Raw genomic sequence first — 27,317 nt, 5'->3', positions numbered from 1 at the left:
CAAAGCGCCGACTATCATCCTTAGTGGCCCTATTCCTGTAGGAACTGGACCCTTTTGACGAAGGAGCGAGTATTCCCGCCCCAAAGGTAGGCATGAGGTCAATGGAATATCTGCAGGTACAAGGGCTGGTATTATCGGCATAGAAATATACTACACAGTGACTAGCTTGGGGCAACGAAAACAAAACCTACGCATGAGAAACACAAGAGTTGAGGTACACCATATATTTGACTTCATGCTCCCAACAATGAACAAGTAGGGTAGCTTTGTGTGTAAGTACCCTTCTAGTCTCACTAGTAGTATTTACTGCACAGATTTGATCAGGTGGGCAAGGATAAAAGGATTGTAGAATATATTGTATATACAGGACCCGTAATTCAACCAATCAGCTCCTATGGCTCAGTTGGTAGAGCGCATGACTAGTAATCATGAGGTCCGCGGTTCGAATCCGCGTGGGAGCATTTCTTTTATCTTTTATCTTTTTGCATCCCTTGCTTTCAGTTCGGGCATTAGTCAGAAGAACTATGCACATTAATTATTCGTCAGAGATTTGATGCACAAAAGCCTGCCGCGTAGTCCTGATGTGATAGCTAATTTGTCCTCGGCTGTGAACTCCGTTGCAGGCCTGCTACGTTTTCCCTGTTTTCACCGCAGCCAGCAAACAGGGATGTTATGTGGCGGAAGTAAATCTGATGATAGTCTTGCACTTGAGACATTGCAGTATCTGCCATTTCGCACCACATACTGTATGAAAGCTGATACGGCGGATGCTGTCCGGTATTGACTTTTCATGGATCTACTTTCTCTCCTAACTGAAGATAAACCCTTGCTCATAAGAATCAGAATGGCTATAATAAGTCGTTCCAGAAAGGTTTGCTCAAAAGATACAATCAACAACCAACACATCATCTCCTACCCTAGCCTACAGCGATGCCCTATGCAAAGGCTTCTGACCCACAACCCTCATCAACTTCAGGGGCGGGGAATTTCCCTCTGCGCACCGACGCCGATGTTCTTGAGCAAGATTCTCTGCCTCTTGCGATGCGACTTCTGCGGTATCGACTTGCTTAGATCTCAGCAAAAGGAAGACATAAAGTGTTCTGATTATCGCAGCAAGTCTCTCCTCGACATCATAGCGCAGATCAGGAATCTTGTGCGAATCATAGCACAGTCGCTCTACACCCACGAATTTAGCTGCCCGAGTCTCTTCATATACCTTAGCTGAAGCCTGAAAGCATTTGCCCTCGGCTGTAAGTCCATAGTCAAAACAGCGATAAAGCTCACTGAGCACCGGGTAGCCTTGTGTGAGGTAGGTTTCAGCGTCAATTTCTTCCCATTGGAGGTAGCCTCCGGGCTCTGCAGTCATCTTAGTATCGAGTCAAGGAAGAGATTGCAATGGGCATATGAAGGGTCTTCCATACTCAATATTCTCGAGATATTTGCGATCGCAGCTTTGTAGTCAGGTTCCTCAAGAGCAGCGACTAGAAGACGAACATGTACCAAGTCATATCGTCCCCAATGTTCTTGAGGGAATGGGACAGTCAGATCGTGAACACTAAATTGGATCGCTCCTGGGTTATCAGGGAATTGCTCGGATGAGATATCGAATCCATGATAGTAGCGATCGACTTGAGGTGTATCTAGCGATCTCTTCAAATCTCGCAGCCAAATCCTGCACCGGAGATTTACTCATTAGCTTCAAAGACTGGGCCCTGCACGGAGATGAGAGACTCACCCAGTCCCAGTAGCTATATCTGCAACAGAACGGATGTCTTCGATTGGAATTGAAGGATGAATGAGGGTATCCCCGCTGATTCTGACGAGGACGCGGTGCTGTGAATCCAGCCTAGAGTGGCATTAGAGAATTGCATGACTATCCATGAACATTGCTTATGTGTGAGACCGTACCTCTCCGACTCTTTCTTATCTCTTTCGAAGCAATATTTGTCCTGAGCAGCCATTTTTGCGTTTTGTTGGTGCTGAAGGGACAGCGTCCCTCTACCCACCTTTTATACTACAGCAGAACCCCCTTACCTGACCTCATACAGGATCTCGATCTCTCGATCATGCCCCAGCTCTAATCCCCTCACCAATTACCATCATCGCTTGAAGTCTACATGTAGGTGGTTATAGGTTCTTGTTTGCCGCCGAGGACTCTTCAGCTCCACCAAACCAGTGGAGTAGCTGCAGGAGCTGAAGTATTGTCACAACCTGCACCCCTCTCAGTCAGCCACTCTGACAAGTTGTCATAACAAAGCGATTGGTGCGGCATTGATGACCTGATTAACCTGGCCAGAGTTTACATGTTCCGACAGCGGAGCGTCTCCAATGATCATCTCGGCTATATTTCCCTGCCCTGGCAGACCGTCACAACCGTGCCGATCTGTGCTCGTGCCCCATCAATAGCCACGTATCACGGAGATGTCCGGCTTATCATGAGTCCGGCTAAACTTCATGAAGTGTCTGCCTGCATGATGTGTAGCGCACTTGAGGAAATCCTCAGAATTTGTGACAGCATGGTCCAAAAATACTGGTAGTGTACTAGTACTGTTTCTGCTCGGTCAACACCTGGTGGCGCCTGCTGAAGCCCGTATTCGAGATTGGCTGAGAATGCTTATCACAGAAAGGAGCATACTGCAAGCCTGAGATCACAATTTATAGTTTCACATTGACGCGCATGACTTGGATCACACCCGGCATTCGATCCAGCTCGATTATTTGCCGCTCTCGGGTATCAAATTTACCCCGCTTTCCAATGGAGGTGTCGGTGATTGCGCTGGAAGAGGGCCCAATGTTGGCATCCTAGGAACTATACCTTCGAATCCCACTGGGAGTATCTAATTTCCCTGGAGCCATCCAACGACGTAAGTCTAGCGGACCTTGGATTACAAACACAATATTGAATATATCCAGTATATCGGAGGAAGGGGAATCCGGTCTCTACATGAATTTTCAAGTATATCCTACAGGGGCAGTCTGATCCAGAGTTGGTATCTTTGAGATCACCCTCGAATAAAGACTTATGTAAATGTAACTATGCGGTAGAAGGGCACCAATCAGGACTTTGGATCCCGGAGACTTCCAGCCTATGGTAGTTAAAAAGAAGCAGTCACATTAGACTGCGAAACTTCCCGTGTTAGGAGACTTCTACTTCTGGCCAGTCCTTAAAACTGCCGTATGGAGCTGGGGAGACTTGAAGCCAGGCAGGGTGTACTATCTCAATAGCTGGTCCAGATTTTCCAGCGGTTATATCAACTAAGATAGTTCGACTATAAATACTACTACTTCCAGTGGGATTCGGCTGTCGCTCCAACACACCAACATGCCTGGAAGGGCCTTGGTAGAACGAGCGATGAAGCCTACTATGAGGCGAGATCATGATTGTAGAGAAGTCTGGCCTATATTCACTCGAGGACGCAAGTATGCTTTGGAAAATCGGAGAAGGAATTCTTTGCAGCCATCTCACTCTCGTGCAGCATTTCGACATAGCCAACTCGAGAGTACGTGTCTCGCTTAGTCTGAATTAAGGCCAGACCAAATAGTTCCCAAAAATTTCTGAACATATGGCGAGCTTCGATTGGCAGGCAGTAGATCTCGGCACACATCTCACTCTTGACGTCAAATATAACCTCGCACCGAGCTCGCGGATACTTAACTGTAGGCTTTTGACCTTCCACTCCAGGGGTTTCAAGGCTCAGTACAGACATGGCAGTCTCTTCCGGAAGAGTCATAACGCTTGGAATGAGCGTTGCAGACGCGAGAGGTCCTTTCAAAGTGACACTACCACTGGCCACTTGACCTGTCTCATCTTCTCCGCAAGGAATACATTTAGCGCTGATGACAAGCGCAAAAGACTGGGCAGCTTTCTTTTGCACAGAATGTGTGCCTGGATAGCACAACTGAACAGCCCCGTCCACAGAAGCCCACGACCAGGAAGGTGCGCGGTACGAAGGAGGTCTGCGACCGGGTTCCAGGACCTTCCAAGTCAAACACCCGGGTAGATTCTGACGCCAAAGCCCAGCAAGATAATTATCTTCATCATAACCTAGATCCTTGAGGCGCCTCCGGACATCTTTTGCCAAGCCAGAAATAGCTACAAGCTTGTCCGAGGGAACTGTAAGCTGGCAAGCCGTGAAAACCATTGCGATTGCGCACCAATCTACGTAGATCTGGTCTCTAGGATCACCTATATACCTTACCTTTGGAGCATCAAGAAGCTGTTTCCAAAGGTGGTTGTGTTGAGCGGCCGGCGATGATAACGATGATTTGTCCAGAGAATCCCCATTATCATTGTTCTTGTCGTTGCGATAACCATCGTACTCGTAAACATTGTTCGGCTGTATTTCGCAGCAGGTACATTCCCTGCACTCCCAGAAAACTTGTTTCCGACCAAAGTGCAAAACCCGTGGGCATAAAAGACGTTCTTGCAAGGTCCAGCCTCGCTTTGGCAAAGGTTCTCCATCAAATGTTACTTTCCAAGCCCAACCCTTTTCTGAGCGAAACCTGAATGCTTTGGGATCACTCCAGTTATCGACACGTATGTTGACGACGCTAGGGGCAACTTGTGCTGAGTCTCGGGAGAAAAAGCAGCCATCAGCATCGTTACTTGATCCCAGGGCAGAAATCCCCAGAAATGCATTCTTGTATATTTGCCCCATAGTTGCGGATTCGCTTTGCCAGTCCTGAGGCGGATCCTGGAGTATACAGAGACGGTCAATCCATATGTACCGAACTTTCAACCGTTCAATGATGGTGAAAGCGTGCTTGAATGTTTTGGGAAGGACAGAGAGCGGCTGGTATTCTTTCAGTTTGCGAAATGTGTCCTCCAACAAGATCAAGTCGGGGTTGGATGGCGTTGACCCCCAGCGGTGGCTTAGCGTTATATAGCGCTCTCCGGGCTGGACATGTTGCCTTTCAACAAGACGGAACATTTTATCAAACCTGTCTGTTTGCAGTTCTAAAAGCCGGCTTGGGATAAAGTTTGCTTCATGCTGATCATCGCAAGTCGGATGTCCTTGAAGACATCGATTAAGCCACCGCTCAATTAACACCCACGTTGTCTGGTCGTCAGTGGATGCCCCTATTTCAAAGTTCAAATTCTCATCAAAACCTTTAAAGTTTGTATCAAGACAATTATAAGAGGTCAGCCTGACTGGGTAATATATACCATGGAGCAAATAAGCCTTCATGTCTGGCACATACCTTCATGAGGAATCATATCACAGGTGCCGGAGATGTTACCATAGTACACCGTCATTTCCACGCAACGAGGCTTCAATAATATCTTGAATACGGAAAAATATTCAACATTCTCCAGTTGTGTGTTAAGGGTTTCCCGGTCCAGGTTCTCCATATCTTGCAATGGCGCGAATTTGTAGCATACGACACAGCCTTGCTCGATAGATGCCACAAAGGATTCCCTGGTGAGGTGATGCCCAAACACATATATTTCCGGCTCCCACTGGCTACCTCGGCCTTGAGTAGGGTCAGTATCAGAAAGAACGGCCGGCCAACATATACGTTGCAGGGCATACCATTGCCATATTCTTCGTCGCTATAGTCTATCTTCAGCCGCCTTGTTCTTTCAGGGTCCCATATGCCCTCTAACCCTTCTTTGCAGATCTTGCACAGCATGACTTAAGAGCTTCGTTGCGTCTCCACAGACAGCGCTATGTCGATGAAAGTACTTACTCTCACGGTGGTCGGTCGCGGCTTCCCCTCATCGGGCATCCGTGCGGGCTTACCGAATCGGGAAAAGTTGCATGCAGCATAACCGTAGTGGAACCTAGTAGTAGTGACTGCTCCTGATCAGTAACTATTGTGTGGTAACACCCCTACTCCGGAGTACACCCACTGAGACGGAGTACTAGTCATCTAATTAGAGGGAGCTCGAGGCAAGACTGTATAGGAATCCTTCCTTGATAATGTCGGACATAGACATTGGAGGTTTCAGTGGAGTCGGCCAAAATGATGTCTTCTATTTGCTATTCCATGTGAGAAGGAGATTCGTAGTAGGAGTTATTTGAATATGAAAAGATATATTGCAGGTACAGAGACGAATCTAGTTCCTAATCTGTTAGGCAGATCGCCACTATGCTCGGGTATAAAAATAGTTTAACTCCGTCCCTCGGTTCCTCCCGGCCGCAGTAAGTCTCGCTTACGCTTTTGTCGAACAAATCAGGTTTGACCTCTTTGTTCAGTCGAGATGATTGTGAACGATATCCACAATGAATATATTGATGCTGTTTCATTTTGTACTCGATGCTCATGTCTGAGCACCTTCATGGTGCATGGACGTGTGGGTCAGTGTCATCCGGTTACATAAAGCCCGGACTTAAGCAAGTTAGTCTTTCTTACCTCCGCTGGGATAAACCTTAGATGACATGACATCAATCAGTACCTTGCAGGAGTAGCGGAGGACAGCGAGTATATAACCATCCATGAGTATACCTTCTAAAATTGCTGTAAGTTTCTCCCAACCTCAGTGAATTCCCACCATCACATCAATTGCCTTGTACCTACATCAACTTCTCAACATGGCCTCCCTCGAGCAAGCAGCACAAACTTCTCCCCTCTTCCGCCACCGCCAATTGGCCCCAGCAGCAGCTGTCCGAGTATCCCCATTATGCCTCGGAGCGATGACATTCGGCAACCGCCAAGAGTCCCGCTACGGGGATTGTGCTCGTGAAGACGCCTTCGCCATCCTCGACCACTTCTACAGCCAAGGAGGCAACTTTATCGACACCGCCAGCGGCTACCAAGAAGGCCAATCAGAGGTCCTAGTCGGCGAATGGATGGCAGAGCGCAAGAACCGCGACGAGATTGTGCTGGCAACCAAATACACAACCGCCTATATGACACACCACAAAGACGCCATCCAATCCAACTACGGCGGTAACAATGCCAAGTCCATGAAAGTCAGCGTAGAGCGATCCCTACGCAAACTCCAGACCTCTTACATCGACCTACTCTACGTTCACTGGTGGGACTTCACCACCTCAATCCCGGAGCTCATGCACGCGCTAAACGATCTCGCCGTGGCGGGGAAAGTCGTTTACCTCGGTATCTCGGATACCCCCGCCTGGGTGGTGACCAAAGCAAACCAGTATGCCCGGGACCACGGACTACGTCCGTTTGCTGTGTACCAGGGGATGTGGAGCGCAGCAATGCGCGACTTTGAAAGGGATATTATTCCCATGGCTAGGGAAGAAGGGATGGCGTTGTGCCCCTATGGTGTGCTGAATCAGGGTCGGTTCCAGACTAGAGAGGGCTTCGAGGAGAGGGAGAAGCATAACCCTGGTCGCAAGTTCATTCCTACCTCCGAGCATGATAAGAAGGTTTCTGTTGCTCTTGAGGACATTAGCAATGCTAAGGGCGTGAAGCTGCTCGATGTGGCTTTGGCCTATGTGATGCAGAAGTCTGTCTATGTGTTCCCGATTGTGGGTTGCAGGAAGATCGATCATATCAAAGGTAGCATTGCGAGCTTGAGCGTGACTCTTACAGATGAGGAGATGGCGAAGGTTGACAACGCTTACCCCTTTGACTTTGGGTTCCCTCACACTTTCCTGAGTGGCTCGATGTTTGATCATTCTACTCCGAGAATGGCTGAGAAGCCCGGTGACGTCTGGCTGACCAAGGTCATGGGCAAGTTCGACTGGGTCGAGCAAACTAAGCCGATCAGACCGGCTCCTTGAGTATGCTTTTCCAGCTTAAGCATGATGGCTGTATAGTTATGAAAGCAATACAGATATTGGAATGCCATGATAATTCTCTTGTCACAGTGCTACTTGGTTCAATGTTTAATACATATGCTCCTTATATTGTCAAACGAACTTCGGATTCATCCTCATATATAGGAAAGAAGTAGAAAAAGTGCTGATTAAAAGTACAAAGAGGAATCCAAGTAAAATCATCTAACGGCAAATAAGAGCCTTCATGCCAGGCAAAGAGCACCAATCACGTCTATTGTGAATGATACTGGAAATAGGGTTGATAGGCCGGATTTTGGTTCATCTGGTACATGTGATAACGATGATCATCCCCATAGTTTGGTGCAGAGGGTGGGAGCGAATGGTAGACTGGCACCGGTCCCATTGCAGGATAAGTTTGAACCCCAGGCTCCCGTCTTGCTGGCGAACAGCAGCAAGTGGTAATGCTCCAGGATACCATAGAACACAACAAAGCCACACTGAACCATATAACGGTAAATGCACGAGTGCCCCACGTGCCAGATATGTTGTGTGATTTCAGCTCAGTGGCAAGTATACCCTTCAACAGAACGAGATTGACTGTCGTGAGTGCAGCAGCTGCCAACAGGAAAATAAACGCGGCACCGGAGACAAGGCTGATGACGAAACGGTTGAATGTCTTGTTTATAACGATAAGGGCGGCGAGCAGTTGGATGACTGTAAGAAGAATGGCCAGGATGTAGGTAATTTGCATCCAGGTCGAGGTTGTTTTATATGCATGCAGTGAGTGTCGAAGAGCTGACGAAAGATTGGTCTCCTTTCCTTCCTCGCCCATAGCTTTCAGCACATTGAAGTACGAGCCAGCTCTCGGGGTCATGCAATTCATTGTCGTGTTGCTGTTATTACTTCCACAGTAACCCATTATGCCGACTAGGTAAGTTTGATTTAGCTGGCTCCCATCCCATGTTGTACCCAATGCATTCGACGTGGAAAGATTTCGGCTACTTTGGATATCGATCTTGATGCGACAAGTATATTAGTCTTGATGACCGCAACTGCAATTATGCCGGAGCCTTACTTGGAAAAAGTTGAGTGTTTCAAGTTTATGGCTTCCCATCTTTGTACATGCCAGACCGATCACGACAAGACACAGTAGCGTCCCGATATTCAGCAAACACGAAGTAGTCACGAATAGGACTCGGTATAGATTCGCCATGGCTAAAGAATCCGATACTGCTGCTGCTGTCTGCAAAAGAGCGTTTGATTATGCCCTGAGATGTCCTCATTGCGATGAGCCATGGTTTATAAGCTGGTGAAAACCGACTGATCGAAGAAAATGCCCTCAATATGCTTGGTAGCGAGAGACGAAAAATTGATAGCCCCCTACTCTTGAAAACCCTGAATATCTTAATCGTGACGAGGCTCAACGCTTGATTAAAGACGTGGCTGGATTAACTAAATCAACCTAACTCAGGGCAGATAATAGGTTAATAGTCAAGCCAAACTTAAACCTGCCGAGTGGGTCAGACCCTGATAATATTGGGTAAGAAACCGAGATACGGATGCGAACTTCCTATTCGGGATAAGCCTCAGAACTTTCAGCGGCACCAAGCTTTTCACGTTCCGGTTCTTGGTAGGGATCCTCGCGACTCCAACCACTATACCAGTATGTCCGAGTATTCTCCGTGTCGAGCCACATGGGACAACGGAACTTTCCAGGCACCGCATGCGCCGGGAAGAAGTAGCACACCCGGACGCCGTCTGCTAAGAGGCCTACAATAGTGTTAAAAAAGTGAGCTTTTATGAGAGCCCGCCCTTGTATAATTGGCCAAGACACACTATTACCCTACAAAATCAGAGCCAGGCCACTAGTTTTGCAACCCCTTCATGCAGAACCCCACCTATGTCCTGGCCCAATGAAACGGTTTGATTGACTGTAGTTCAAGTAGGCATTGCAATGACAAAACAAGACAAGCAGCTCCTCTTTAGACGGTATGCCCACCCCCTATTCCCTAATATATAAGGCACAGACTTCCCGCTCGATCTCTGATTTTCATAACAGAGTCTAAGAATCCCCAGACATTTTATCTACACAATGGCAGACGCAGAGAAGGTTTACCGAGCTCACCCCAGAGACCTACCGACCTATGGTCAAGCCACCTCAGATGAGCTTCGCAGGATCACCCAGAACACTAGCTGGAACTATTCTCTCTTTGACTGTTGTTCCCCGGGCACATTATGTCAGTAATGATTTCCCAATGCCCTTCACCATCGCAATCCCTAACCGATCCGATGTCTAGGCTTGACCAGCTGCTGCCTTCCATGCCTTGCCTTCGGCAAAACGCAATCACGACTTCGTGACCCCACACTGCAGAGCTACGAATCGATTAACGGAGATGTTAGTTCTCGACACACTTTCTACCCCTCTAAAAACTAACGCTGTCCAGTGTGTGATCTGGTCCTTCCTCAGCCTTGGTCTTTCACAGTGGATCTACCAGACTATCAGAAGAGGCGAACTGCGCAACAAGTATGGAATTGAGGGATCCTGCTGCGGCGATTGCTGTGTGAGCATGTGCTGTGGCTGTTGCGCACTTATTCAAGAAGAAAAGGAGGCTGAAATACGTACCAGACCTCAGGTTACAGGGTACCAAATGGCACCTCAGATGGCATATCAATAAGCCGGTCACGGTTACGGAAACTTAATATATTCGTATTTATAGTACTATACCTAATTATTGTGTTGATTTCCGTTTTGGATTGGTGGCCTTGAATATACCCACACATGTATGGTTACTTCATAAACGTTCTTCTGGAGATCAAGAAGATAGTACTTGTACTGTTAACGTGACTACTCAAGCTGGGTTGATCGTTGCAGAACTCCAGCAGACACCTAGTCCGATACTTCTGGCATAAAGTTTCGGAATACAAGGCAATACGCCGGATAAGCGACCAGAACATTTGGAAGTATTATCAAGACCCCTAGAAAGGTTCGTCAAAGGCGCCACCGTTAGATCTTAGTGCTGACGGTGGCTTAAACGGCTCGAGGATCGTCAGGGGTACGGCGATTGAGATAAATATTATTGTAAGCCGGTTCCATTTGTGGGACTCAGCCTGATCCTTTAAACCAAATGAACTACTTTGTAGCCTTCTAGGGATTCTACACTGTATGACCCTGGGCTTGTCATTTGTGCATGCAGAAGTGAATCAACCCTTTTTCCGGGTCCTTTTTCTCATCATTTGCCGCGGGACCACATTTGTAACATCACTTTCTGCATAGCATACTTTAGTATTGTTCAAAGAAGTTGAGTACTATTAAGGACACAATGCCCTGGGTGGAGGCTCTCTGCTGGCCAGGGCCCAGTATAATGTTAATTACTGATTTGTAGTCCAGATATAAGAGTCTAGATACTCGGTTTTATTGGCTGGCAAAATGGGGCTACACGTTTGCCACTTCAGAGCATCAATAGTAAGGGAACCGAACATCTCAATATGCACCTTATGGTGATATTGTATGTAGATACTACTTAAAGTAGGAGGTTTCGCCGAGAGAGGACCCACAGGACTCTCATGGGTAGAGAAAAGTCAAAATGCGAAAACGAACTTCCCGAACGGGATTTAGAGCCCTTTATGTCTCCACATCCCCATATTCGTCAGTTGGAGTGCCTATTCGAATTCATTTACCCACCTCAGGGCAATTCGTGTTCGCGTTTAGTCTTACTGTGTTATCAACCCAAGAATTCTATAACATTCAGATAAATCCCATAGCCTGGTTTTAAAATCAACACCGACAATAAGATCCTACTCCCATGTTTGTTGGATGGGGTTGTTGATGGGATTAATTCGAACATGACGGCTCGTCATTATATCCCATATTCATCTGTCAATCAGATGTTTCAATGTGTTGACCTTAAGACCGCACTACTGCGCTCAGCCATGGCGCAGCTGCTATTGCCGATGCCGCTTGGTCTGGTCCCCGGGGAAGGAATAGTGAATTGTTCTGACCTGGGGTAAATCCCGGCTCGGTTACCAGCGGCTTTGGCTCAGTTACTGGTGTGAATAGCACCGGAATGGATGAGTGGTTACATCTCTTCTTTGCAAAGAATGCCAAGTTCGATACCGCGGGACTAAGTCATGATGAGTATCTGAGCTTCTTCAACCTCGCTGTGTAGGAGTACAGCGACTTCCATGAATGCAGCGGACCCCGATTCGATGGAATTCCGCAAGCTAGGTTTACGTTATCGTCACGTCTTCGTTTTATGATCGCCGAACTGACTAATTCTTCTGGTACAATTTAGAACTATCCACATTCCGACTCGAGGCACGGAAATATACTATGACAATGTGAAGGCGAAGTTCCCTGACGTTCAACAGCTCCCTCGCTTCTTCGAGTCTCCCGATCTGGGGCACCGTTCAGGAGGAAAGGGTGGGCAGCCCACGACTGTCTTCGCTGCCTTGAGACGCTGGGTCGAGAATGGCACTGCGCCTGACACCCTACCTGTGGAGTTTTCTGGGGGTAATGGCACTACATACAGCAGGATTCCGTGTCCTTATCCAGCTCAAGCGAAGTATATTGGGGGCGATGTTTCATCTGTCAATAGCTTTCGATGTGAGTAATCGTGTTGTGTACAGACTTTTTTACGGCGTCTAGGCGAAGCACGGGTGTTGGACTACTATCTTCATGAGTACACTATAAGGCTATGTATTTGAATTCTTTACAGGGCTGTGATGTAGTCAGGAGCCCAGACAACAAATTCATTTATATTCAGACACATATAACGGAGTCACTTGAATCACATATCGCTAGGCACATTCGACTTCATACAAATTTGTCAGTCAATAGACCTTACCTTATCGAATCTTACACGCATATTATTGATTGGTCAATTGAGTTATTTGGCATTCCACCCAGATATGCTATTATCAGAGACTCTTGCTAGCTTACAGGCATTTCAGCAGCTTCAAGATTCTCTCTGAATGTGACACGCGATATACACTTTCGAATAAAATAAAAAAGCAAGCAACTGACGATCGACCTAACGGTCCCCCATCCTCTCGATTTCCTTCTGCTTCGCTTCCTCTTTTTCAAACTCCCTTCTCATGATTCTCTATTCCATCTCCCACGCCTTCGTCTTCTCAATATCCTGCAACTGCTCCATAAAGCTCGTCCAGAATCTAGGCCTCACCTTCCTCTCCAACCACTCCACATCTTCAGGATGGTCGCGCATATGGTCCAACTCTCGGACGGGAATCCTCTGCGCACTCCTCAGCCTTTTGCGCACTACATCCCAAAAGGGAAGTTTTCCTAAAGGCTCATATGGTGCTGGTGTAAATGGCACACTTTTAAGCTCAGCTTGTACGTCCTCGAATTGAAGGATTTGGGGCTTGTCGATGCTATATTCAATCATCAACAAAGGCCACTGCATTGCAGCTCAGTACTGAGTGTGATGTATACAATTTACTTCCGTCCCATTCATAGCACACAATCGGTACTTTGGAGTCATCACCACCTGGGGCAGTTCCATAGTCTATCAGAAAGAAACACATTCGGTGGCTGTATCCGAATTCATCACCGTATGTGTACCATCGATGCACGTGACCGTCGAAGTCGCAATTCCAGGTATGTTGACAGATGGTATCAAGCATGGTGAAGAGCTTGTCATCGTATATGTTCTTGTCACCAGCTTGGTTGGTAGAGGGTACCAGGTGGGTTAGAGTTTGGACGAGAACACGGATCGGGGAGGGGGACAGAGTGGGTGGTGGGGTAGGGTTGCGATTCGGCAGAGGGTCGAGTGACATCGTTTGTGTGGTTCTTTATGAAACTGATGTATATCAAAAGAATGAGAAGGCAGAATCAAGTGGGAGGGACAAAAAAAGGAAGCGCGGAGGGACAGTAGTTCGTGAGATGGGATGGTGGATGGATGGACAGAACCCAGCGCTTAGTGGAGGCGGGACACTAACACTTTAGTTCCTGACTAGATGCCCGTGCAGCGCCACGAGGAATCTGTGTCCGGGTAGATGATGTGCAGCTTCACGCCTCGTTTTGGTTCACATTATTTCTCCTCAGCTAATGCCTTTGGAGTCACAGGACGGGCAATCTTAAGCGTAGCATCAGAGTTTACTACAATAGGTGTTTTGGTTGGTAGTTTTGGAGACCCGTTTATTCAAACTGCCACTGTTGTTGGCCCACCATTATGCATTGAAGCTCAGCTCTGGGCTTTATTTTCGCTTGTTACTGCTTTATACAGACCAAAATATTGCCAAGAAACCTATCTCTCGAAGAAAGCCAGTTAAAAGTGCTTCCTCTTCATAATCAAATCAGTATTGGTTTTAATAAGCTGCAACACATGAAAAGCTTACACCATAGATACCAGAATCGGCAAATTATGAATTATTGTCTGGCATTCCCCGGTAGGAATTATGATCACCGTATTGTGCAGGCCAGCACCGTGTCACAGAGCTTGCTGAAGGATCGCTGGGCTGAATCGCACATCAATATCAGTCCTGCAACCCTCATTCACTGAGTTATAGGGACCCACCACAATAAAGCAGACTTCCCAGCTGTTACCTTCCCTCCAAATTCTATACATCTCCATGACACGTTCATCACGATCTACAATCCCGACTATCATCAAGTTCTCTTGGCCGATACATAATGTCATCGACCGGCAGTTGTGCGAATTGCGGAAATGAGGCGAAGTGGAGGTGCTCGGGGTGCAGAGGCGCACCAGAATACACTCCCGGCGATGCCTTGCCAGTTTTTTACTGCGGGGTGTCCTGTCAGGAGGCGCACCAACCCGTTCACAAAGATCACTGCAAGGCCATGCGTCGTCGAAAGAAACTTCTGCGGACGGCAGTCATCGCCAAGGCTGCATTTCTGGGGTACAGAGAACTTCATTTCGACGTTGACGTTACCAATATTGAGCGGCGCGACGACAGTCTGTATCTTTCCATCAACCACATGATCTTGGATAGGGATTCCTTGACTTTGGGTCGTTCTTTCCCAGAAAATTTGACCACGGACCCCAAGCATCAAGTGGCAGTCCTCACATGGCTTCAAGGAATTACTGCCTGTCCCTTGTCGTGCCGCTTGGTGACAAAGCTTTTGGCAGGTACTGTTATTCTACTTCTCCAACACTCTTTGTACACGTTGGGCCACCTGAGGCTGACACCGATTAGACGTACCGTGCGAGATCACCATGATGGGGGTCAACGTTGGAAAGAGAAGCTTGACTATTCAGGTCGTTCCCCACTCTGACTCCGTTAATATCACTGGCCCGGATACTGCTGGTATACCACACCACATCTTAAAGGTCAGAGTCCGGCAGCCGGGGGATGATGAGACCTGGATTGTGGACCTTACTGGCGCTCAGTATGGTATTCAGGCTGCCCTCACCCCATATTCGAAGTATATGGCAGATCAGGAGTGTTCGATTGTGGGCAATCCAGAGCCATACAATATGACTGAGACCTGGGATTTAGATGTCGCGTCAGCCAAGTTAGAGAATGTATTTGGAGAAATTCTGAGCTCTGTGCGTCAGCCACGTCTGCGTTTTGCTGCTTTCGTCGATACGGTTGACGAAGAGATTTTAAAGGGGTCACCTGAGGAGTTCGTTCATAAATTGGCACAGTTCCGAGTAGCACTGAAGCAGTACATGTTGAACGAACCTCAGAATCCTTGACGTTGTCGACTAATGTTCGTATCATATGGCATGAATCTGAAGAGGGAAACTACTTGGGATGCACCCACGCAGATTAAGTTGAAAGATTAGTCCATCAATCTGTTGCAATGAATGGAGAAGATGTAGTCACTCATGGCTGGGCATAGAAAATTGGGTCTTATGTTTCTTACTACATAGTTTCACTGCATGCGACGGTCTACTGGTAGTAGGTACGTAAGTGAGGATTCCTGGGACAGTGATCGCATATTTCCTCATCAAATCAATTCCATTCACGACAGAAGATGTGCTTGCAAGTTGATGCCTAGTTGCGAAACATGAAAAGTCGATCATGCCATACAGAACCCCAGATAGCATAATCCAACTGAATCCTCCATCTGAAACAACCATATCCCACATACATGTCAATATCCCATCTTTCAAAGTTGACAAAGGCCGCTAAGAACCACAGCCAAAACAAGATAGGATTTCAAGCTGGGCACCGAGCTCGACACGGATCCAGAATTCTTCCCAGAGCTACAACCAATTGACTGGAGACGGTGACCTTCCGTAAGACAGTCCATCAGAGTCGACTGGGTATCCTTGGTCGCGTTGCAGTAAGCGGCACGGTTATCCTCGCCGTAGTAGCTGTACTGGTTGCTCTTGCAACATTTCACCAAGTCGGCATATGGGTCTTGCGTCCGGTTGAGTCCATGTTGCCAGATAGCAATGGCGCAGTAATATGGATAGCTCAGTGTAGGAGTTTCACTATGGCCGGCACATCGGTCCTGTTCCATAGTACTGTTTGTGATGTTCATGATTGCGAGACGATTCCCGACGTTGTTCTGTTGGCTTGTGTTAGGACAGATAGACACTTTGGACGTACATGGGGACAGCCACCTACTTTTGAGTGAAAATTTCCCTGTCTCAGTAAGATATGTAGCAATTTGAAACGAGTGGTAGATCAAAAGTTGTTCTGCTCGATATAAATCGGTGGCAGGTGAGTGGGTATGGAGATTTGAGCGACGCTTGGGAACGGGTAACCTTTATAGGAAGTTCCAATTATTTCTTGACTCAGAATTCGGGGTCGCTTTCACTAGTTAAATCACGCTCCCCGCTCAAGGATTCACTCTGTGAGACCTCCCTGGATAATTCACACGGTACCTTGCTCTTGTTGTCTGATGGTAATGAATGTCAGAGTTGCATATAGCATTCTGGAACGACATTGAATCCCGGGGGTGACACAACTCTTTCCACCCCCCACCCCAATTTTCTCGTTACCTCATGCACATGACCATGTACATGCACATTTCTACCACCATCCAGAAACATGAAGTGTTCCTTGTGAGATATTAACAGCCCTAGTACAATTTGGGGTCGAAGGATGAAACTGAGAAGCCAAACAGATCCCTGCACGGTTACCCGGACCCCAGAGAAACTTTAACAAGGCTGACAGAGTGCCCGATGCCCCTCCTTCACATGACCGTGCTACCAGTGAATATTAAGGGCTATGCTGTTCTGTGACTTAGGGAGACCGCAAATGGAATTATGATTGCCCAACTGATATAACAAGGTCATTAGTACATTGCGAGTTTCTGACTGGGTGTCAAATGTCCAGACGGCCCCTAGCACAGGCTAGCTACTTCATAAGCAAAGAAGTGACATCGAGTTGTTTCTGATGGTTGTCGAGGTGTAGGTAACTAAAAAGAAGGAGTAATTGAAATTCTCGATCATGGGTCTGATAGAAGTGGATGAAGGTATAAAGATGCTTACAGGCGCAGGCTTCACCTGAGAATATTCAGCATTCACAAATCCTTTGCCCAGTACCCGAAAATGAGAGTATTCAAGCTCCTCTGGCTGCTCGCTGCAGCCGCCTTGGCAGCGCCTTCTTCTCAGAGTGAAGAGGACATCAGTTACTTCCGAGTCACTCTGCAGCAACACAAGACCAATTCAGAGAAAGAGATTCTGGTAATCGATACCTCCACTTCGGATATCCTTGCATCCGCCTGCTCTCTTGCCCTCGACACCGGGGCCTTTGCCGACTTCAGCATCGTCGCCGATGTTGGGCTTAATGGCAACGGCAGTATCATTGCAGGACCGTATACATTCACCGTCCACGAAAATGTTGAGCATTCTGGTGGAATTTCCTGATACAGAATGTACAATGAGTACGATTCGTTGCTAGTGTGCGATGATGTTCCTGTGTCTAGCATGGTCCAATTGAGCCGCATTGGAAAAAATGGCCGCCCAGCTTGTTTCAGTGAGCCTGACAAGTTGCACTTACGTCCAGTGGCAGAATCCACCCATATCATGGACACTCTTCCAATGCCCTTTAGCCAAGAAAATCTCACTCAACCTGCACATGAGGACGAACTGGAGCAGCGACAAATCAGCCCGTGCAGTATGTGGTACCCGGCCACAGAACTTGTCGGAGACGGCGACCCTCATCAGAATTATTACCATAAGCAGTTGAGTGTGAGTGAAACATGTTTCTCCTGAACGATGACAGAAACTAATTAGTAATGCGCAGGAGAATCTGGACTGGGGGGATTTAGACGAATGTGCTGTCTCGGCATCATCATCTAAATCCTATACCATCGGCTGGACAGCAACCGCAAATGTAGGCCAGTGGATCTCTGGTGGTTTTGCAGTGGAAGAGAACTGGGAAACTGGCAGTGCGTATGGGTGCACTGGTCATGCTCACGAGACAATCTGTCTCTGGTACAAGATTGCTCATATTGCGTACACTGTTCGAAATGGGCAATTCAACCAGTGTACGGGCTTCAACCCTAACGATGATGACAGCTTCGTCATGACCTCTCCCAACGAAGGCAACAAGGGGGGTAAGGATTACTGTGTTACTGGTCATTGCCGTAGTCAGGGACAGGGTTACTGGAGCGATTATGCCCCTGCAGGTGGACCTTGATTTAGCTCAACTTGTTCCAATGATGGTGGACATGAGACTTGGTATTGTGAAGTGCTTGTATCATTAGGGGATCATTTGTATTAGAAAATGTCTTGTCTAATTAGGTCTTGGCAAGAAAGCCTCAGATTTTGGTTGTCCTCAAGACCACGGTCTCGAGTTAGTACTAGGTCTGCGAAAGGTTCGCGGCTTCTCATACAGATGCAGCGAGATGTATGCCCTGTGGCACAGGTCGTCCTTGACAAAATTGATAACAAGTGTTTGATATGCTTGGTAGGGCAGTCAGCTATTCTGGCCAATATCGGACAAGAAGCGGCTTCAACTAGCAACTGAATATAGAGCAGGCAACTACTCCAGAGTAGAGATCGGCCAAGGGGAGTAACCCTACTAGAGGTAGGCACTGACTGGATAGTAGGGACCCACTACAGATAAGGTATCCCATCCGAGCATAGGACCGAATAGAGTAAGGATCTACAAAGAGTCCAAGTGGCGCCAAATAGTAGGCCAGAAACCGATCGTGGCTTATGGACTGATAAAAGTGAGGGGAATATATTCAGCCTTATGACACTCACTACCTCCGATAGGATATTACGCTTGCTCTCAATTTTCCGCTCTTAATCTAATTCTTTATCTTAATGTAGACTGGTCTTAGAAATTGGTCGTAGGATTTGCTCTACTGAATATGGCCCAGTATGTTTTGGCCGTACATAAATATTGCTCATGATTCTGTGGTGATGTAACCTTATGTCCTAAAGCAGCTTAGCAGCTTAGCTAGACGGCTAGCGCCGCATTTGCTAGAATGGGAAGGTGGTTTTAATCGAGGGGTTTATTTAGCGTATGTTCGATTGTCGCGATTATGAACAAAGAGCAGACCGTGTAGGGCGATCCAGAAGTGAAGCTAAAAGATTATAAACCTTAAGACAGCATTAGCAATATAGGGAAAGCCTCCTAAAATATGAGAACATTGGCACATGCTAACTTTGTGTATGACCATGGCACATACACCCACCAACCCTATGCCATGTGGGGCATCGTAATATTTGGTAGAACAGCAGTTTCGGAAACCCCCGCCAGGTGTCGGTCTGGCATTTTCCCTAAGAAAGCACCGACGCAGGACCATCTGGGTGAAATATGGGTAGCTTGAGGCCTTTCAATCTATTTTGGGCAGGTAGCGATGACAATTGACAAATAATATGGGAGAACTGCCTCAACCGCTGACTTCCAGCAAATCTACTCAGGCAAGGATCCCAAATGCAAGATGTTTGAGTACCTTTCCGGTACAGATAATATAGCCAGATTGATGGAAATCTGTTACATAGTATATTGCATTAATCTGTCAACCGTACCTGCGTACATACTGTGATATAATAAAATACAAAATTAGAAGTCCGTGACTCAGCGAGAGGGCCACCTCTCCTCCATTACTCCATCCCATGTAATTCCATAGACTTCGCACAAGTGGAGTAACCATTCCGATATAAGGTAGGCTAAAAGGTTAGCTCCAATGATCTTAGAAATTTAATATAAGAAACCGTACTTACGTCCACGGGCTTTGTATGATATTTCGAAGAACAGTAACGGTTCGCGAAGGTGTTGATGAAGAGGAAGACTGAGAAGTGGATGTAGTGGCTTTTTCATTGGTACCCATTTTGGTTTTATCGATAGTACAAAATATCAGCACCGCTCGAGGCAAGGAAGGATATGTTGTGTGCAACAGTTGCAGCCAGGTACTAATGGTAGATAATTAGAAGCCCGGTGGCTATTCCGAGGTATTTATGTACGAAGGCTAGTGCTCGCCCCACTAGCTTTGCAAGGGTTCGTAGGCCGACTATCCACTAGTAGTCAACTGTTCCTTGACTCCACATCGGAGACCCGGGGTTCTTCTCATACTAAAGCACCATTAGTTCAATAGCCCATTTCTTCGGTGGATAGCTATTATATTATGTCTCATGTGCGAACCGTACAATCTAAAGTCGTGCATCATCTATGAAGAACAGTTTAACAGCGATACATAACTATAAATATGGCGTAGCGAAGCCTCCCAAAGATTACCTGCTAAGTCGCACAAATATTCTAAACCATCAACATGAAGCTCTCAATCTTTCTGTTCTCTCTTCTGGCTACAAGTCAAGTCACTCTAGCGACACCCACTCCAATAGTGGATGTTGCTGAACTTCCTTCAGACATTGGTCTTGAGATCCGATCTCCTAATCCGGCTCACGAGCCGCTGGCGATCCTAGAGCAGAGGGATACTAGAGTCTGTGAGATACTCAATCGAACGATTCGTTCTACTGGTACCAGCAAATTCACGTATGGCGCATACTCTCTTCTCTATTGCCAATGATTCTCAAGAGACTAATAAATTCTAGGGTTGTCTATATCGTGATGGACTCGCGTCTTGCTCGACAAGTCTGTGAATATGCCGGTGGCAGTAGGTGTGAGGAAATATCTTATATAATTTCAGACGGTCTCCTCTTGGCCTATGTCGCTGCCGCCCACTACTCTGGAGCCATTCCCGAAGGTCTACCGAGTAAGCGTCACGACGATGATTCCCAGGATTATTTCCAGTTGTGGGAGACTATGTTGTCAAGTAGTGATGATATCTCCTATAATTCTCTCACTCCTCTCTCAAATTCCTCAGATACCCTTCCCCTGGTTAGACGCCAGAATGAGCCTTTACCAATCCACAGGCTCCAGATCACTGGTTTCGCCCATGAGAACTCTCCGAAGCATGATATTATCGCCAATCACTATAGAAATGGCGATACCGTCCTTCATCTTCCACTTCCAGTAGGTAAATCTGGTGCGAATAGCACTGAAGGCCTTGACCTGAAGAAGCGGTTCGACAATCCCGGGTTCAAGATTTCGTTCACTACAAGGGGAAGATCGAAACTCACCCAAGCCCATCAAAAGTCTATGGCATTGGCTGGGGCTGCTACATGGGCTGTCTATGCGGACAACGCTAATCACAAGATGGATGACTTCATCGGTTTTACTGAGACTGAAAATTCGGCCAACTTCTACTACCGGATCATTCCGGAGCTGAGAGGATTTGGAACTAACTACGAGACTGTTGATGTTTGCGGAGGAATGGCATCGTACTTATGAAGAGATTTAGCAAACGGTGAGATCTATTCCGTGGGTACCAACTGTTGGTGTATTGCTTCTTCAGGCTTTCACCATGCGCACTGGTGGCCACTGGTGAAGGGATATGTGGACGATATCATGACCATATATGGAAAGAAGGAGATGAGGGTCAAGTTATAGAAAATGAAAGCAGTTGGGAGCAGTGTTAGTACTGTGCCTATTTTCTTGGAAAGGAGGTCTCCTTGTTGTGCATTTAATCTAACATTCATCTTGTATAAGGGCCTTCGTGTTAGGAGATGTGAAAAAGGGGGGAAGACCTATACTAAGACCAGAACCGAATCATGGTTATCCTAATAGTCAATGTCTAACCTATCTTCTATATGTATACAAGTTGAGATACTTAGAATGCTAGACATACAACATTACTTCTATAACCTCCACACACAACCTAGTCTTACAACGACACTAAGCAATGGGGCCGACGCCGATCGCTTGTGGCCTCCCGCTGCTGCCTTGAGCCGCGGCACTGGCCACCCATTAGACACCGGAATAACGGATAGGAAGGGTCTAAATCAAGGCTTTCTGATGCCTTACATAATAATTAAACTTTACGCGTGTATAAGATAAGCAAATATGCACCCAAGAGCCGCATGAAATGCGGGGCTCAGTCGGTTTCTTGAGATGATGTTGAATGAGATTTCGCTTTAGGCACGCACCTGACTTCATTCTGTCACCGTAATATCTCCTCTGGGGCCTAATCTTCTCATCTCTCCTGGTATAAAAAAAGAACACTCGGCGCAGACTGATGAAATTACAGGTACGATTTTTCCCTTGCCGTCCCTGATCATCATAGCAGCTAATGTTTCCCCACGGCTCGAATCCAAAGGAGACCCGTCCGTCCCGACCAGTAAGCCAATTTTACGTAGCGTGGGGTTCTTTCAAGTTTCAAGGCCACAGTGTGTTGTCCCTCTATATAGGCCAAATCATCCCAGATACGGTCTCTGCTCTTCTTCAGGTCCCCATTTACTGAAGTCCGCCAGTCCTTCCATTCCGCTTTCCTCCCAATGGCCACAATCAACGGCCACTGCGATCCGGCCTTCACCCGGGTGCGCGATCTCCTACAGCAATTGATCAACAATGAAGAAGAGCTAGGAGGTTCCATCTGTGTCAACATCGACGGCCAGAATGTAGTTGATGTCTGGGGCGGCCACGCAGACCCAGCCCGAACCAAGCCATGGGAAAAAGACACAGTAACTGTGGTATGGTCAGTTTCAAAAGTCATCACCGCCATCGCAACCAACATCCTCATCGACCGTGGCCTATTAGACCCAAATGAGAAGGTCTCCAAATACTGGCCGGAGTTCGCTGCGAACGGCAAGGAGAATATCCTGGTATCACAGCTTCTCAGCCACACCTCAGGAGTATCATCCTGGGAGCTTCCCAACACCTTAGATGATATATACGATGCAAAGAGAGGTGCCGATAAACTAGCCCGACAGGCCCCTTGGTGGACGCCCGGCGAACGTTCCGGCTACCACGTAGCCAACCAGGGTCACTTGCTCGGCGAACTTGTCCATCGCATCACCGGAAAACCACTGGACGAGTTCATCCGCAATGAGCTTGCCAATCCGTTAGCTGCGGACTTTCAGCTCGGGGTCCCAGAAAAGGACTGGCCGCGGACAGCAGATGTTTCCCCGCCGCCACCACTGAGTCTCGATGGTGTTGACCCGCAGAGTGTTATGTTCAAGAGCTTCGCTAGTCTGCCTATGCCGGCTGAAGAAAGTATGGGTCCTGGGTTTAGGAAGGCGTTGATTGGTGCGACGAATGGATTCTCTAATGCTCGTGGGATTGCGCGCATTGCGTCGGTCGTCTCGCTTGGAGGCACGGTGGACGGAAAACGGTATCTTTCTCCTGAAACTATTGACCTCATGCTGAAGGAGCAGATCAGTGGGCCGGATTTGGTCTTGATGTATCATTTGCGTTGGGGTCTTGGTGTTGGGTTGCCCGTCCCGGAGACGTTTCCTTGGTTGCCTGACGGTCGCATTGCTTTTTGGACGGGCTGGGGTGGTTCGGTGGTTGTTATGGATCTTGAGAGACGGATGACGATTGCCTATGTTATGAATAAGATGGGATCGGGCACGTTGGGCTCAGATAGGACGGCGGCTTATGTGCGGGCTGTCTATGATTGTCTGGCGTAGGTGTGTTAAGGTAACGAAAATATGTTACGAAGATAGTCATGCGGTTCATAATTCAGGTTCCAAAAATGCAGAAGTAAACAATGAGTGGTACTATACTATCTCGACCTTTTTTGCAAAGTAGGGGATCGAAATTAGCGGTAGAATTTGAAATCGTAAAATTGATCATCACAAAAAGAAAAGAGGTATGCAACTACATGCACTGTGAGTAGTGGTATGTTGGACGGTGCGGAAAAGAAAAACAAGCTAAAAAGAATGACCAGACTGGGGCTCGATCCCAGGACCTTATCGGTGTTAACGATACGTGATAACCAACTACACCATCCGGCCAATTTGTTGGAAGAAACAATGTTTTATTGTTATATGAGCCTGCACTACATTTAACCAATAAAACTCGACCGAATAAGTCGTGTTGATGACCATATTTTCTCGACCAAAAGCCCAATGCAGGTTTAGAGGCAGCAGTATATGCCTACCAGCCTAAGAAGACTCTGGCAAAGACCCCCACTGCTGTAACAACTTGTGCTGATATGTATTGGCTACGATTTTCAGGCGGCTTTCCTGAGTTGCTTCAGATAGTACTATGATAAGTTGTATCAATGACGCTAGCTAATGTCAAATAGCCACTCTTTATATAGACCCTGACAGTCTTTAAAGGAATAATTCCACATAAACGTCTAGTACAGAGCTAGAGTATAGCGACCTTGCAGCCTAAGGCATGGAAATGTGTCGATGTCAGCTTTTAGCGCGTCGCACCCAACCCAGAAGCTAAAGCATCCCCTGAAAATGTTCATGAAGCTGGAAGGCTCACGGAAATAAGCCTTACATAGACAGAAAATTACAGGAACTGAGAGTTAGATTCTTATGACAATGCTTTAGACCGAAAAGTAAAAGCCTGGAAGTGCCCTTAACAACCAAAGCAGCATCCGCAACATTGGAAGCAAGCAAGGGTCATACACCTAAAACCATCAGATTATATTCAGACTCAGTGACTGTAAAGTGACACTCACATTACGCAGCAGTTGTCAGGATTTCAATACCCTACCATCAATTCGAGTTCCCCCATCCCCATCCGGCCACCCCCCTCTTAAAGGAACTTCTTACCCTACCCAAACAACCTCTCCCTCCTCATCCCCAATGAACTCACAACCCCAACAGCCCCAGCAACCAACGGGATAATAAACGCACTCGCCATCGCATCCGTAATAGCCTTAATAGCCCGTTCCCTCAACTCCCCACTCAAGCTCTTCAACAACGTACTCTGCACCCCGGCCACCGCGTTCCGAATCTCCGCCTCACTATATCCCCTCCCATCCAGCACCGCATTCAGATTCTGTACCGCAGTGGACTGAAAAACCTGGCTCGCCACCACGAGGCAAATAACCGTCGCCCCAATCTGCGCCACATTCTGCAAATTGATCGCGCTGAATATATCCTCGGGAGCTACCTTGAGACTAGCTACCGCGTAGCCCAGCTGCATGGTCATGCCCGTACCAACGGCCATGAGAATCGTGAAGCCGTAGATCTGTCCCGCAGGGGTAGAAGGAGAGAGATATCCGACAAAGAGGGCGCTAGCGAGGGTAAGGAGGATGCCCGAGATGAGACATAGCGGCATGTAGTATCTGGCCTTTGGGAGGAGCCAGCCGATGGCGAGGTTGATGGTGATGGTAACAAGGAGGTACGGGAGGAGACGAACAGCTGCCATTAAGGAAGAGTCGTTGCGGGTGAATTGGAAGTAGATCGGGATGTAGAAGGTTGTGAAGAACATGGCGGTGTTGGCGCAGGTAGTTGCGATGTAGAGGAGGATTTGGGTGCGGGAGCGGAGGAGATGACCGGGGAAGGAGCGGGTTTGGGGTGTTGTAAAGATGCAGAAGTATTGCTGCAATGCATAGAGGATGAAGAGGACTCCGAAGAGAACTATTAGGGCAATTGTTGCGCCAGAATCCCACGCCCAGATTCCCCCGGCGGAGATGAAGCCGAGTGCGAAGGTCACCCACATTGCGACGCTGAGGACGAAACCCAGATAGTCGAGTCGGGTTAAGCGTTTGCGAAGCGATTGGCCGACGCCGGGGTGGATGGCTGGAAAGTAAAAGAGATACACGGGGGCCGTGATGGCGCCGATCACCAGATTTAGGTAGAAGCCCCAGCGCCAGGTAGCGGAGGAGTCGGAGAATCCGCCTCCCACGACAGGACCCAGTATGGCACCCACGCCCCAGACAAATCCGGTCCCTGTCAGATAAGTGCCGCGCTCGTTGCGAGTGGTCATGGCAGAGAAATGGTTGAGTCCACCGAGGTAAATGCCTGTACCCCCAGCACCTGCAATCACACGACCGACGATGAGGGCGTTCATGGTTGGAGCGCCGCCACAGAGAGCGGAACCACCCTGGAACAGCACGATACCGGCAATGTAAAGCCACTTCATTTTCATGACGGTGTAGAGAAATCCGTAGGGGAGAATCATGGCGACTGAGCCGAGCGGAAAACCGGCTCCAATCCAGGCGAGTTGGGACACATTCCCAAATCTCTCAATCACGGCGCCCTGTACATCCGCAGCGATGGTTGTGTCAAGACCATACATCAAAGCAGAGAGGTATAAGGCAGCACAGATCAGAAACCAGCGAAATCCGGTGATTTCGCGGACATCGTCTTCGGTGGCATTGGCGTCGCCGTGTGGTCCTTTCTCGTCGGATTCTTCGCGATGACGGAGAGAACTATCCATGGTGGAGCCTAGATTCCGGATTCAAGAAAGTGGATGCGCTGCAGCTTTGATACTAGCGGAACTGAGAGGTTATAGTACATGGTTGAGAGGACTGAGCGACTGGGGGAAATGGCGCATTTGTATAGCGTCGAGCCAGGGTAGATCATCACATTTGCATCTCCTCATGTCCGTTAGGGCCGGCGCACCACGTCGTGAATTTACCCACGACAGGGATATTGCAGGACATATGGTTTCTACAAATTGAGCTTTACTGTTGCTACGATGGCGGGATTAGGAGTTTAGCAAAGACTATCCCCGTGGGAGGCCGGGGGATCATCATATAACATCCATGTCGCTCACCCGAAATTCGTCGGCCGAAGATAGAACGCCCCACGCACTCACCCGACAAAGAGCATAGTGCATCCAAGACCACTCCAACCCATGACCAAAGTAACCCATGGCTCAAATGAGCATATAAACGTCATGGTATATTGTCGAATTCTGCCCAATGGCAATATGCAGATCACTGACGCGCCTGAAGGACTTGATTAGATCGGTTACTGCTTCGGCATTGGGTTGGGTGCAGAGGATGCCCGGGGGCTGGAGTGCGGGGACGAGGGCGCGGAAACAGTTGAGGATCTTGGGATAAGAAATGGAAAAGTAGATAGTTATATAGTTTACTCTGAAGATTGAGATGCTTGAGAGTTGAGACTTCAGGTAAGAATACTAGTATAATTAATATAATAAATTATAATAAGATTAATAGTAATAAGATAATTAAGTCATATTATTAAGAAAAGATAAAGAATAATTTATATATAATTAGCTTAGATATTATACAGGAGTATAATACTTAACTAATTTTATAAAAATCTGCTTAGAATAATTTATTTAAATACTATATTATTCCAGCTGAATTACTGGTATATTAATAATAGTAACCAGTCTTGAATTAAATAGCTTGTTATTATTATTAGATCTAGTATATATAAGTTATTCAAGTTGTTGGATTGGCCCAGGGACGCTAGTCCAAAATAAGAAGGCGGTCTAGCGGGGCTAGGCCAATCAGAT

At 47.4% G+C, this 27,317-nt stretch overlaps 14 protein-coding genes and 2 non-coding genes across 16 annotated transcripts; 8 read left to right on the top strand and 8 right to left on the bottom strand.

Annotated features, from left to right (window-relative positions):
• Window positions 1-388: 388 nt before the first annotated feature.
• BO87DRAFT_t64 lies at window positions 389-461 on the top strand. The gene has a single exon. It is a non-coding gene; the product is annotated as a tRNA-Thr (tRNA).
• A 461-nt stretch (window positions 462-922) lies between these two features.
• BO87DRAFT_455675 (class I SAM-dependent methyltransferase) lies at window positions 923-1,961 on the bottom strand (the record flags this gene model as incomplete). Its single annotated transcript, XM_025628674.1, has 4 exons — window positions 923-1,356; window positions 1,422-1,672; window positions 1,736-1,846; window positions 1,909-1,961. 4 exons carry the CDS (start codon window positions 1,959-1,961, stop codon window positions 923-925), a joined length of 849 nt encoding a protein of 282 aa, XP_025483575.1.
• Window positions 1,962-3,239: 1,278 nt separating this feature from the next.
• On the bottom strand, window positions 3,240-5,532 carry BO87DRAFT_350663 (HET domain-containing protein; the record flags this gene model as incomplete). The annotated part of the gene is made up of 2 exons (XM_025621087.1): window positions 3,240-5,183; window positions 5,389-5,532. 2 exons carry the CDS (start codon window positions 5,530-5,532, stop codon window positions 3,405-3,407), a joined length of 1,923 nt encoding a protein of 640 aa, XP_025483574.1. The 3' UTR covers window positions 3,240-3,404.
• Window positions 5,533-6,536: 1,004 nt separating this feature from the next.
• Window positions 6,537-7,694, top strand: BO87DRAFT_455673 (aldo/keto reductase; the record flags this gene model as incomplete). Its single annotated transcript, XM_025628673.1, has 1 exon — window positions 6,537-7,694. The coding sequence occupies one exon, from the start codon at window positions 6,537-6,539 to the stop codon at window positions 7,692-7,694; it is 1,158 nt and encodes a 385-aa protein (XP_025483573.1).
• Window positions 7,695-7,962: 268 nt separating this feature from the next.
• On the bottom strand, window positions 7,963-8,610 carry BO87DRAFT_445860 (SUR7/PalI family protein; the record flags this gene model as incomplete). Its single annotated transcript, XM_025628187.1, has 1 exon — window positions 7,963-8,610. The coding sequence occupies one exon, from the start codon at window positions 8,608-8,610 to the stop codon at window positions 7,963-7,965; it is 648 nt and encodes a 215-aa protein (XP_025483572.1).
• A 1,173-nt stretch (window positions 8,611-9,783) lies between these two features.
• On the top strand, window positions 9,784-10,366 carry BO87DRAFT_382985 (PLAC8 family protein; the record flags this gene model as incomplete). The annotated part of the gene is made up of 3 exons (XM_025624635.1): window positions 9,784-9,928; window positions 9,989-10,086; window positions 10,136-10,366. The coding sequence occupies 3 exons, from the start codon at window positions 9,784-9,786 to the stop codon at window positions 10,364-10,366; spliced, it is 474 nt and encodes a 157-aa protein (XP_025483571.1).
• Window positions 10,367-11,755: 1,389 nt separating this feature from the next.
• On the top strand, window positions 11,756-12,414 carry BO87DRAFT_382984 (uncharacterized protein; the record flags this gene model as incomplete). The annotated part of the gene is made up of 3 exons (XM_025624634.1): window positions 11,756-11,853; window positions 11,984-12,294; window positions 12,407-12,414. 3 exons carry the CDS (start codon window positions 11,756-11,758, stop codon window positions 12,412-12,414), a joined length of 417 nt encoding a protein of 138 aa, XP_025483570.1.
• Window positions 12,415-12,791: 377 nt separating this feature from the next.
• BO87DRAFT_412750 (uncharacterized protein) lies at window positions 12,792-13,550 on the bottom strand (the record flags this gene model as incomplete). Its single annotated transcript, XM_025626520.1, has 2 exons — window positions 13,170-13,550; window positions 12,792-13,105 (listed from the first exon to the last, which is right to left on the bottom strand). The coding sequence occupies exons 1-2, from the start codon at window positions 13,482-13,484 to the stop codon at window positions 12,794-12,796; spliced, it is 627 nt and encodes a 208-aa protein (XP_025483569.1). The 5' UTR covers window positions 13,485-13,550.
• A 958-nt stretch (window positions 13,551-14,508) lies between these two features.
• Window positions 14,509-15,367, top strand: BO87DRAFT_393556 (uncharacterized protein; the record flags this gene model as incomplete). The annotated part of the gene is made up of 2 exons (XM_025625069.1): window positions 14,509-14,797; window positions 14,865-15,367. The coding sequence occupies 2 exons, from the start codon at window positions 14,509-14,511 to the stop codon at window positions 15,365-15,367; spliced, it is 792 nt and encodes a 263-aa protein (XP_025483568.1).
• A 283-nt stretch (window positions 15,368-15,650) lies between these two features.
• Window positions 15,651-16,558, bottom strand: BO87DRAFT_455671 (uncharacterized protein). Its single transcript, XM_025628672.1, has 2 exons — window positions 16,248-16,558; window positions 15,651-16,188 (listed from the first exon to the last, which is right to left on the bottom strand). Exon 2 carries the CDS (start codon window positions 16,159-16,161, stop codon window positions 15,784-15,786), a length of 378 nt encoding a protein of 125 aa, XP_025483567.1. The 5' UTR covers window positions 16,162-16,188; window positions 16,248-16,558; the 3' UTR covers window positions 15,651-15,783.
• A 618-nt stretch (window positions 16,559-17,176) lies between these two features.
• On the top strand, window positions 17,177-18,269 carry BO87DRAFT_455670 (uncharacterized protein; the record flags this gene model as incomplete). Its single annotated transcript, XM_025628671.1, has 3 exons — window positions 17,177-17,442; window positions 17,500-17,818; window positions 17,874-18,269. The coding sequence occupies 3 exons, from the start codon at window positions 17,177-17,179 to the stop codon at window positions 18,267-18,269; spliced, it is 981 nt and encodes a 326-aa protein (XP_025483566.1).
• A 1,321-nt stretch (window positions 18,270-19,590) lies between these two features.
• BO87DRAFT_373023 (uncharacterized protein) lies at window positions 19,591-19,986 on the bottom strand. The gene is made up of 2 exons (XM_025622436.1): window positions 19,808-19,986; window positions 19,591-19,753 (listed from the first exon to the last, which is right to left on the bottom strand). The coding sequence occupies exons 1-2, from the start codon at window positions 19,912-19,914 to the stop codon at window positions 19,603-19,605; spliced, it is 258 nt and encodes an 85-aa protein (XP_025483565.1). The 5' UTR covers window positions 19,915-19,986; the 3' UTR covers window positions 19,591-19,602.
• Window positions 19,987-20,352: 366 nt separating this feature from the next.
• BO87DRAFT_445857 (uncharacterized protein) lies at window positions 20,353-21,374 on the top strand (the record flags this gene model as incomplete). The annotated part of the gene is made up of 2 exons (XM_025628186.1): window positions 20,353-20,576; window positions 20,636-21,374. The coding sequence occupies 2 exons, from the start codon at window positions 20,353-20,355 to the stop codon at window positions 21,372-21,374; spliced, it is 963 nt and encodes a 320-aa protein (XP_025483564.1).
• A 646-nt stretch (window positions 21,375-22,020) lies between these two features.
• Window positions 22,021-23,633, top strand: BO87DRAFT_326343 (serine hydrolase domain-containing protein). The gene is made up of 3 exons (XM_025620139.1): window positions 22,021-22,170; window positions 22,240-22,309; window positions 22,394-23,633. The coding sequence occupies exon 3, from the start codon at window positions 22,418-22,420 to the stop codon at window positions 23,549-23,551; it is 1,134 nt and encodes a 377-aa protein (XP_025483563.1). The 5' UTR covers window positions 22,021-22,170; window positions 22,240-22,309; window positions 22,394-22,417; the 3' UTR covers window positions 23,552-23,633.
• A 171-nt stretch (window positions 23,634-23,804) lies between these two features.
• On the bottom strand, window positions 23,805-23,878 carry BO87DRAFT_t56. Its single transcript has one exon. It is a non-coding gene; the product is annotated as a tRNA-Val (tRNA).
• A 775-nt stretch (window positions 23,879-24,653) lies between these two features.
• Window positions 24,654-26,267, bottom strand: BO87DRAFT_445854 (MFS drug efflux transporter; the record flags this gene model as incomplete). The annotated part of the gene is made up of 1 exon (XM_025628185.1): window positions 24,654-26,267. The coding sequence occupies one exon, from the start codon at window positions 26,265-26,267 to the stop codon at window positions 24,654-24,656; it is 1,614 nt and encodes a 537-aa protein (XP_025483562.1).
• Between the last annotated feature and the right edge of the window lie 1,050 nt (window positions 26,268-27,317).

This window comes from Aspergillus neoniger (genome assembly GCF_003184625.1).
Source record: "Aspergillus neoniger CBS 115656 unplaced genomic scaffold BO87scaffold_4, whole genome shotgun sequence".
NCBI lineage: Eukaryota > Fungi > Ascomycota > Eurotiomycetes > Eurotiales > Aspergillaceae > Aspergillus > Aspergillus neoniger.
Note: the sequence above shows the minus strand (reverse complement) of the source record. Positions and strands in the feature narration are given on the sequence as shown.